Raw genomic sequence first — 10,822 nt, 5'->3', positions numbered from 1 at the left:
CCTACCGAGAAAATGTTTCAAGAGTGTCATGAGATGGCTTGGTGATGGCACATGTTTCATCTGACAGTCTTGCATTTGCAATCATGACAACTTTTAAACTTTGCCAATCTCATTGTGTCAAGGCTTCATTGCCTGCAATCTTGTGAACATCTTCCTTGGTAGGACTTGAAGATAGGTATTGATGTGCACGCGTGCATATGTGTGTGTCATCTCCCACACTCGCTATTGGACTATGCATGATGAAGTTGATGGTTATAGTCGTGTGGATGAGTACCACGAGTGAATCTGAGCTTTTGTTGTACTGTATAATGGACATGAAAACTTCACATTGTGAACTTTATGCCCGCGTTACAACCAGTTGATATTGTGTTAATTTTTTCAATCTTCTTTGGTGTGTATGTAGTATCAATTACATTATTTTTGTGCTAGTTTTTCCTATTTAATGCTTCCTTTAGTGCTAGGCTTTGCTATGGATGACTCTCTCTCTCTCTCTCTCTCTCTCTCTCTCTCTCTCCAAACACAAAAAACCACGCACGGGCTTGTGTGGGTGCCTTGGATATAAATATCTCCATGCCTCTCCTTTCACAAGAAGTTTTTGACAAATTCTCAAAATAATTCCCACATTGGAACTTACCTCAACATTATAAGCTTTTGTGAGGGAAGCACTACATACCTAGCTAGGTACGATTGGGGCCAGGGGACCGCCAGCCCGATGGGGGGGCCGGGGGTCCCCTGCTCCCAATAGTGCCTAGCTAGGTACGCAATGCTTCTCGCGCTGTTATGCATTGTAAGAAAAACACTTAACCTCCTTAGAAAAACACTGGAAAAGACTCCCTTTTCCTACATGAGAAAACTTATAAATCTTCTTGTGAATTTCGTCATGCGTTTTGCAGGCCATCGTGACTCCTCACCTTGTTTTAAAACGAATAAATTAAGCCAAAGTTTCGTAAATTATTTGCCCAGTTACAAATAAATTAAGTCAACGCTTTGCAAATTCTACCTTGAAGGAGTAAAATTTACAACCATCTACATATATTTTTTACCATTTGAGCGAGTGAAGGTAGTAAGGAGAAACTTGATATCATGTATTATCGCCCTCGAGGTCTACATATTATCGCTAATGGTGAGCTTTGTTAACATTTATTACAAGGGGTGTGTGTGTGTGTGAGAGAGAGAGAGAGAGAAAGAGAGAGAGACATGACTACAAATTAGGTCTCTGCTATGAAGGCTAAGAGCCGGGTCTCACTATGTACTAATATTAGTGGGATTGATTTAATATTGATAAATTGTGGTCACTCATGTTTTCATTTGATTTAGTGGTACTTGGGAGACAGGCTCCTCGTAGATGGAAACACTACTAGTACTCAACTTTTTCTTTGTATTAACAGCCTCACAAAAGTACTAACCAATCAAAATTCGATCTTTGCTCCCCTATTTTCTCTCTTGATGCTCACGTTCTTACTTCCATACCAAGGATAGAAAAGTTATGCTCAAATGTTACTTCTCTTAGTGTTATTGTGACCACTCCACACTCTTTAATATCCTTAATCTATACTATCTATAAAGGGGGAGGGAATTCCGCCCCCTCCCTGCCACGTGGTTGCACCTCCTTCCTCCGGTGAATGCAATATGGAGCCGGTAGGGAGACACATCGAGAAAGAGAGAGAGAGAGAGAGAGAGAGAGAGAGAGAGAGAGAGAGATATGCACAGTGCCAGTGCACACTCCTTTCACAAATGCTTTGATTGCATCGTGCATGGCCGGCGTCCGCGGTGTCGCTCTCACTCTTTCAATGCACTCGGGTTGCGTCTCTTCCCTCCTCTTTGATCTGACCTCTCTCTCTCTCTCTCTCTCTCTCTCTCTCTCTCTCTCTCTCTGATCACGTATCTGCGTAGTCTGAGCCACCTACCAATGCTTCTCTCTCGGTCTCGAGCTGGCCACTAGCCGCAAGAGAGCTCAATCTCACCACCTCTCCCCACGCACCCCGCAAGCTCTCATTTTGATGCTTCCCCCGTTAGCAATAGCATGCTCCTCACCAGATCATGAAGCGTCGCTGACATTGTAGGAGGCAGGTCACTGCTCATCGTACTACTCTCCTCGGCCTGAGGCGGCCTCCCGCTCATATTACCTATAACCATGCACCTCTGTTTACCGTTCAAGGTGGAGGGACATGCAGCACGGTCCAGCGAGCAGCACGCAGCAGTACTGCAGACAGGTTCTGGACATGGTGGCAGGTGAGGTGGCACCTGCAAGGCATCAGGTGTTATGTGTGTGTATGTGGTTTTTTTTTTTTTCTTGGGGGGGGGGGGGGGGGGGGGGGGGGGGGGCAAGGGCCACGCAGGACGCTGCAGCATTGTTGAACGAGCAGTTGGGCGCAGTAGTGTAGACATGTTGTGGACAAAGCAGTAGGTGAGGCGGCATACACAAGGCATCAGGGGTGTGTGAGGGTGGGGGGTGGGGGAAAGGGGCAACGGCGACGCAGGATGGATGCATGCACGGGGCGATGGCTCAAGGTTGTGGCGGCACATCGTGAGCTCCATGCACTGTTCAGGACAAATCATTTTTCCAAACATACAAAATTCCTTTCCTTGAATTTGCCAAGAGGAAATTTCTAAAAATAACGTTGTTTTTTGGAGTTTTCACACTATTCTTTTGTATTTTGGGACGGAATTTCTCCTTCACCTCTTGCTCTCAACCGGCATTTTTGAAATAGAAAACAGCACGATATTAAGCTGAGACACATTTTTCCCGAACACTGCCTCCATGTCGTGGAGACCCGGGTGAGGGAATCTGAAGAGATACCCGTTAATGACTTATGACTACATTAGTTAGAACAACAAAATGAAATGAAATGAATATATATATATATATATATATATATATATATATATATATATATAGAGAGAGAGAGAGAGAGAGAGAGAGAGAGAGAGAGAGAGAGAGAGAGAGAGAGAGAGAGATTCTGAAGACATTGTCGTTATTGACTTATGATTTAATGAGTTAGGAGAGAGAGAGAGAGAGAGAGAGAGAGAGAGAGAGAGAGAGAGAGAGAGAGAGAGAGAGAGAGAGAGTCAAAAGAGGGCAACACAATTGGAAGTAGCCAAGGTGAGCTGAATTTGAGCTTGGTACAAAGGGAAGACAGTAGAGAGAGCACCCTCTAGGGACATGGACGAAGTGGGGTTACAAGTGAAGCTCCAATGGAGGAGGTGGTCGAGCTCTTGATTGTCGCCAAGGTCGGGGATGGGGGAGAGCTTAAAGGTGGTCACATAGTCCATAAGAGAGAAGCCTAGGAGGGTGGTATTAAGGACGGTGTACAAGTAGCTATGATAGAGTTGATCGAATTTTAGAAGCTTCTCAACTATGAAGGGGGAGAGAAAGAGATATCTCAACACTACAGTAGAGAGAGAGAGAGGGAGCACCAATCACGCCTTTGTCAAGATATCCCTCTATTTTAAGAAAATTCCCAAAATACCCCTCAAATTTTAAAATTTCTTAAAATACCCCCAATATTTTGTCACAAATTCCCAATCTGCCCTTCGAATTTTCCAAAATACCCCTGGTCGTGAGATTAAATTTCTCTAGATAAAAACAATTGTAGCTTTTCTCTAAAGATACTAAAAATAGAATCTGAGTTGGTTATGTAGGCTTTGGAGATGAATCCCTTGCAAAAATAAAAAGGTGATTATGTCTAAAAACGGAATAAAGGTTAGAGGGGAATTTTCGAAATTTGAGGGGTATTTTGGGAATTTTCACAAAGTAGAGGGTATTTTGGTAATTTTCCCTACTGTTTTTTTTAATCAAGAAATTGAATTTACACTATTTTCAAAAATAATGGACAATGTTCTCCTGCGCTAAACCTACATTTTTTAGTTCTGAATAGGCACTTTTGAATTACTCAGAGGGGACATATTAACAATTTTCCGAAACATTAGAGTCAATCTATATCTATATTTATACGATATTAGAGCGGGAAGGAATTTTGGCCCCTCCCTCGGCCACGTTGTCCATTTCTCCTTGCTCCGGTGAGTGAGCTTTATAGCTCGGTGCCTCAGTCGACAAAGAGAGAGAGAGAGAGAGAGAGAGAGAGAGAGGTCCCCGTGTAAGTAAGCCACACTCGCCTGCCGCTGAAAAAGTTATCAGGAGCTCCTTGCAATCTTCTTCTTCTTCTTCTTCTTCTCTCTGTTCTATAGCTGCAATCGACCACCCACCATGCACGTTCATGCATAGGGCCCCTCCTTGGCATCATCTCCTACACCTCCTAATGCTCTCCCTTTTCCTGTCTGTTGATGGCGGCGGCGCTGGACTGGACCTCACAGTGTGTCGTCCTTTTGAAAAGCACAACTTCTTGATAAGCTTCCTATCTGGTACGTCATCTCTTGAATTGCACATCTGAATACTATTCTGGTGAAGGTGATGTACATGGGCATTCTTCGACGCTTTTTGATATTGATGGATCATATTTATTGGGTGTGCAGACTCCATGCATGGCAAGGGAAATAAATGCATTGTCTATTGACCAACAAGCCGAAGACAAGCAGGATCACTTTGATGCATGATGACCAACAAGAGGTACGCTCCATATATTGTAGTATAGGAGCCCAAAATTTTAAGGGAAAGTGCTAAGTTGAGCACAATGGTCGCCATAACATGAAATGGGAGCCCCTTTCAATGTCACAAGATCCCCTCTGTCTTGCGCTCTCTCTTATTTCTCCCCTCAAAGACCCTAAGCAATCACGTACACTTGCACCTTGAGGGCATTTGGCATTACACAAGATACAGATATGGGCAAAAGAATTCGCAATGATATGGTTAGTCAAACGTTATTGAAAGAAAACGACGTGCTTCGCATTGCTTTGGTCGACATGTTAGTGAGGGGGTTGATGAAAGAAAACGTTGTGCTTGGCTCTACCTTGCTGGGCATGTATGCCAGATGTGATGCACTATCTTAAGCACAAAAAGTGCTTGAGGAGCTTTTTGTCCGAGATGCCAAAGAGAGAGAGAGAGAGAGAGAGAGAGAGAGAGAGAGAGAGAGAGAGATAAAAGACGCTCTAGGCTGTTTTTTGTTGTGATGGGAACTCACAAGAGTGCATTGATCGCAAGATATGTCTACCAGTAGGGTCATGAATCACATACACTTGCACCTTGAAGGAATGTGGCATTACACAAGATCCTGATATGGGCAAAAGAATTCGCGATGATATTGTTAGTCAAGGGTCGTTGAAAAAAAATGTCGTGATTGGCACTACCTTGGTCGCAAGGGTGTCTCTCATGTGCATTCACATAGCACAGTCGGAGGCGGTGCCGCCGCCGAAGGCAACTCCGTTGTACTAGTATCATTAATTTTTTGGCTCTAAGACCATATTTATCGGCTTACCCTACTGACTAGTATGCTGGATTAAGGCCTCTAGAAAGTGGCTAAGAGATTAGCATGTGAGGAGCCCTTGTCAGAGAGTATTGCTTCTCTCACGAGTCACAATCCTTTGAAGTTGAAGAGTTCTTTCTCAAAGCCTCACCATCTCCACCCAGCAACTTCACAATCACTCTCTCTACCTCGCCTCTCTTCACAAGGAGGGTGGCCTCCTCTGTGAGCTCCCTCTCGAAGCTGAGCGCGACTCGCCAAACATCCGTCATGTATTTGGCATTCATCTGCTGCTCGGAGAACCCGCCAGGCCAAGCAAGCATTGGAACACCGCCACTAATCCCTTCCAGAACCGAGTTCCATCCGCAATGTGTGAGGAAGGCGGTGACACTCTGATGCGATAGCACTAGCAGTTGAGGAGCCCATGACAGAACCAATCCTCTGTGTCTAGTTATCTCTTTGAAGCCTTCTAGCTTTGCAAGGGTTGCAGCATCAACATCCACTCGGAGAACCCATAAGAATGGATGCCCGCTCGCCTCCACCCCGGCGGCCACTTCTTCCACCTATATCGCCGTCGTACCCGACAGCCACATCATTACGAGGCAGAGAGAAAAGACTTGCAACTCAATGAGCAGGCAAAATTACCTGTTCTGCTGCCAAGTGAACAATACTGCCAACGGATATGTACAGCACTGATCGATCCTCCTGCTTGTCTAGCCACTCCTTGCAACCCATACCCTCGGTCCAGAGGCTCGTCCCCATCGCCGGCACCGTATGCATCTGGCCTGAGAAGAATTGCGGCGGAAGCAGCGGTCCAACAGGCCAAAACTTCGAACCCATGCACCCTTGAAATGCATACACGGCCTCCGTGTCGAGCTTGTATGTGGTGTTTGCAAGGTGCCATTTTGCACGTTGTGGCACGCCGGAGCTGAATCGCTTAAGAGACCATTGGAAAAAGAAATCAGTCGGTGATCCATCGGCAGATTGCAAGAAAGACGGCAGCTCGCAGGCTTTCAATGGGTGCAAACCAGGAATGCAGTCCACCAATCTTTGGGTTGAGTCACTACTCATACCTGGAGACATCCATATGCATGCTCTTTGAATGGTAGCAGGCAAAAAAAAAGAAGAAGCTACCATAATAATTAAACAACCATAAAGCTTGGAGATGTACAAGAGCTTACAATTGACAGGGAGGATGCCCTTGGCAACAAGAGGGGATATAGAGCAGTAAGCCAAGCTACCATGGGCTGGGGTAGTCCACAAGGCCACCCACGGCAAGCGGACCGCATCAGCAATATCTGCCATCCAATAGAAGTAGCTATCCGAAATGATGCAAGTAATGGGGGGCTCTGACAGATCACAGGCAGCTTCAGATACCAAGTCCTCGATGAGCGACTGGAGCGGCTTGTGTAGCGCGTCGATGGCTTCCCCAAATTCCTGAATGCGGCCGTCGTTGAGGCGGCCATGGTCGGGTGGAAGCCCGTCGGGAATGCCGAGAAGCTTCAATCCGGGCATGGCGAAGAGGTCTTGGGATTGGCCATTGGTTGTGATGAGGTCATGGTTGAATTGGGTGTTGATGAGGGTGATGTGGGTGAAGCCTGTGAGCTCATGTAGGAGCTTCAAGGCGAGCTGGACCATGGGATTTATGTGGCCCTGCGTAGGGAAGGGGATCGTGATGGCATGAAGCTTGCGGCTGCATGCAGAGGACGCCGTGGTGATCAGACGAGCGTATAGTTAGCTGGAGAACCTTATGCTTGGATTTTCTCTCTCTCTCTCTCTCTCTCTCTTTCTCGGAGTCTTCATTGACCAGTTGCAACTTGGACCGACAGCTTTTTTGGCTTGCCCCAAGGGCAAAGGCTATAGAGATGCCTTCTCTTTTTGTTGATTAAAATAGAAAAAAAAGTTGAGTTGTATTTTCAAGCATTTTTTGATAGGCCAAAAATGCTCATTGGTTGAAATGAGATAGTGGGCACTCATTTAAATGAAGAGTGTGTAAATCTAATGGTGAACATGTCTTGAGTTTTGAAATATGAAGTGAATGCTCATTTTGGGAGTCACGTCTACCAGTTATTAGGTGTTGGCATGAGTTTTGAAATATGAAGTGAATTCTCATTTTTGGGAGTCACCTGTGGTAGTTATTAGGTGTTGGCATAGAAACTTGAAAGGCTAGTTGCTTCTTGCTAGTGTCGGCCAACTGGAGGGAGGAAGGTAGGTGGTAATAGGGTAGGTGATAGCCAAGGAGCAAAAATAAAATCTGAAACTTCAAGCTAAAGTCTGAAAATATCCGTGCATGCAACGAGACACACACTCTTTCGCCCCCCCACCATGTGCCGTGTGCACAACCGACTGAGAACCAACTCTACAGAGAATGAATTGCAATATAGAAGCACGTTTAAGGGAGGGCAAGAGAAGGTTTTGTGCATTGTGTGTGTGTGTGTGTGTGTGTGTGTGTGTGTGTGTGTGTTTCTGATAGGACATTTGTTGCCTCTCCCCAGTCCAGAGGCGACAGTTGTATAGCAGAGACGGGAGTCATAGGCAGGGACCGTCACTGCAAGAAAGGTCCCTCTCCTTTGTTTTGTGAGGGTGTAAAGGTGGAGGAAATGTTGGCGATCGAACTGCAGCTCGCTTCCAAAACTTGCTTTTGTGCAGGCAGTAAAGGGGACATTAAAGGGGGCATCGAGACCAACGTTTCCATATACCATTGAAATAGCAGCAGTGAGCTCACAAGAAAATTTACATGATGAACGCAGCCAGGCACAAGCGTAGTTTGAAACAAGAGCAGTCAGCGTTTCTGAACTACGCAGCGAGACCATTTGTCTGCAGAGAGACGAGCAGGGCAGACAAGCAAGTAGCAGCAGCGGCAACACACAGGCAGCACCCAAGGCAGTGAAGAAAATAAAGCCCATGTTCCATGTGTTGTTCATGTATGGGTCTCATCATGTGTCCTATTTTCATTTGGCAGAGGGATTGCATTCAAGGGTAAGTTGGTAAGTTAGGATTCCCATAACTTTGCGATTGAGGGCTCATACTGTGTTTCGGTTCTTGCAGCAAACCATGGAGCATCTGCAATGTGGGGTTTTTTGCTCTTTGCATGTGGTTGCAACCCTCCTGGCCCCTTGCTCATCGCAATGATCTTCGACTAGTGTTGGGTGATGCTCGTACTCTTTTTACGTGTCCTGCTTTCATTATCTTGCACTTCTGAGTACTTGCAGTTCAATTTCATCTATGCAAGATCACTGTTGTGCACAGCTTGGAGCTCGTACTGCATGCTCACTGCAGGTGTGCTTTCAGATATGTTTGATAAGTTTGCTTATATTTATTTGCATCCTGATTTGGCCGAGAATTATCCTAAGCCAGGGTTGTTGGACGGGTACGCCACGACGGACGTCAGCACAGCGAGAACTCACCTAACAAGTAATGTCAGCTAAGGACGAAGCTCGACCCACAGGCGCGTGGAAGCAAGCATAAGGTGTCAACCTACACTCGACCGACTCCTAACTAATTCCTACAGAGGTCCCTACCGATTGTCTAAGTCACAGTCTTCAAAAGTGCAAAAGAGGAATCTTCCTACAACGCTTGCTAGAGCCAAACACCCATCAAACACTTTCGAAACACCATAGAACTTGAAGGAGACCCTACTAATACCTATAGGCCGCTCTCCCTAAGGTCTATGAACCAAAATCACGACCCAAAACACCCGGTGCAGAAACACGTAGGATGTCTGGCTGAAATCTGCAGGTCTTCGTTTCCGAAATCTGAAGTGCCTAATGTGTAGCTCTACTCAATGTGAACACGTGGATATGCTGCAATGCGAAATCAGATAACGTATGCTCACCCAAACAACAGATGAAGCTCGTAGAAGGAGCTCCCAAAGCCGGACCGTACACGCGCAATGTTGGTATCGGCTCGTAGCTCTAGTCGGGGGCAACACGCTGCACTTCTCCGCACTCGATTCCGACCACCGTAGCACACGTAGCGTCAAGACAAAGCTCACACTCTCTCTCACGTACACAGTACGCTCACTCACAGACTTAAAACTTGTTTTAAAAATGACAAAAGGTTTTTCATTAAAGTCAAAAAGTGGTATATATACCTTACAACTTCTCAAACCCTAAAGTTCCAAAATCATCCCTCTACTCCATCTAACTATCAAAACTTGGATACAAGCTGGAAACTTCTGTAAGTTCCAATATTTACAAGGTGAAAAATCGGGTTTTCCTCAATGAATGACTAATTACAAAAATAATAGTCCACCGAGTAGTTAGATGCCGTGGGGTGTGTCCAGCTTCTAACATCCCCCCCCTCCTTATTCATGTCGTCCCCGACATGGCCTTGCTCCTTTGCTTCATCTTATGGTCTCCGGCATCTTTAGTAGTGATTCGTACTGTGCATGTAGATATAGCATTGTTGGGCCAAAGATATCTGTATGCATGGTGAAGAACCCCGTGTAGAATGCTTCTTCAAATGCGTGGAGGTGATAGGATGGGAGAAATATAGGCTGACCTGACATATCATAAGCACATCTGTATGTTTCCTGGAAGAAGAATATGCTGTCAGTCACCTGTCCTGGCTTGAAGGTCTCAAACACTGCTAGGATGGTTCTGCAGATCTTTCTCATCATAATGCATGTAAGGTCAGGTGAGCCAGTGAACAACTTTATGGTGCCCGTTAGGGTTTTCACCATGTATTGTACACTTATTCTCTCACCAGCCTTCATGCCTGGCAGCTTTGGGTAGTTCAGCCAAGTGGGTTGACTTCTTTGTAAGATTTCTTGTGCTTTCCACGTTCTAACCCTTGGTAGAGGACAGAAGCTGAGGTTGTCTCTGATGTGTTTAGGTGCCTCTACCAAGTGTATTAGGTATTGCGGGTACTTGGTAAGCCAAGCCTTCCTCCACTTTGGCTGAGAATCCACTATGAGCTTTACTCCTTCTGGCCTCGAGGTGTCTGCTTTGTAGAGAGGGACCGTTGGCTCTTCTCTGATTCGCATGTTTATTGTTGCCACCTCATATTTCAGCAATGGATATGGGAGAGAGGGTTGAAGCCATTCACGCCTGAGATTGCTCGCGTTGATTTTCTGAATTGTCATAGATTTGAAAACCCTCTATTCCCATTCCAAGGCTTCCTTTGTACTTTCTCTGAGCTCTGCCTCTATTGCTTTACGCAATTTTTCCTCCTCTTCTTGTGTTAGATCCTGTGGCTCTTGAGAGGATCCTGCTATGCTTTCCTCTGGTACGGGTGTATCCACAGGATCTGCCACATTGTCGAGGTCGATGCCCTCATTGGCAGCTGGCCCTGAGCTCTCTGCTTTTGCTTGTTGCCGGCCTTTCAACCCCTCTATTTGCTTGAGGAGTTTCTGCTTTTCCGCTTCGGCTTCTCCGCCCTTAGTCACGAGGAGGTCATTGAGTTCAACATTTACCTTTTCAGCCTCCTCGAGCTTTATCTTTATGCTCTCCAATTCTTCTTGT

At 45.8% G+C, this 10,822-nt stretch overlaps 1 protein-coding gene and 1 pseudogene across 1 annotated transcript; one reads left to right on the top strand and one right to left on the bottom strand.

Moving 5' to 3' along the window:
- Positions 1-5,031: 5,031 nt before the first annotated feature.
- On the bottom strand, positions 5,032-7,314 carry LOC147463174 (linamarin synthase 2-like). Its single transcript, XM_086528135.1, has 3 exons — positions 6,539-7,314; positions 6,003-6,430; positions 5,032-5,920 (listed from the first exon to the last, which is right to left on the bottom strand). The coding sequence occupies exons 1-3, from the start codon at positions 6,993-6,995 to the stop codon at positions 5,462-5,464; spliced, it is 1,344 nt and encodes a 447-aa protein (XP_086384261.1). The 5' UTR covers positions 6,996-7,314; the 3' UTR covers positions 5,032-5,461.
- Positions 7,315-7,682: 368 nt separating this feature from the next.
- Positions 7,683-8,489, top strand: LOC147463173 (uncharacterized; annotated as a pseudogene).
- Positions 8,490-10,822: the final 2,333 nt, after the last annotated feature.

The sequence above is a fragment of the Adiantum capillus-veneris genome, chromosome 2, assembly GCF_014529385.1.
Source record: "Adiantum capillus-veneris isolate H3 chromosome 2, ASM1452938v2, whole genome shotgun sequence".
Classification (NCBI taxonomy): domain Eukaryota; kingdom Viridiplantae; phylum Streptophyta; class Polypodiopsida; order Polypodiales; family Pteridaceae; genus Adiantum; species Adiantum capillus-veneris.
The sequence above is the reverse complement of the archived record's forward strand: the minus strand, read 5'-3'. Positions and strand labels throughout refer to the sequence as shown.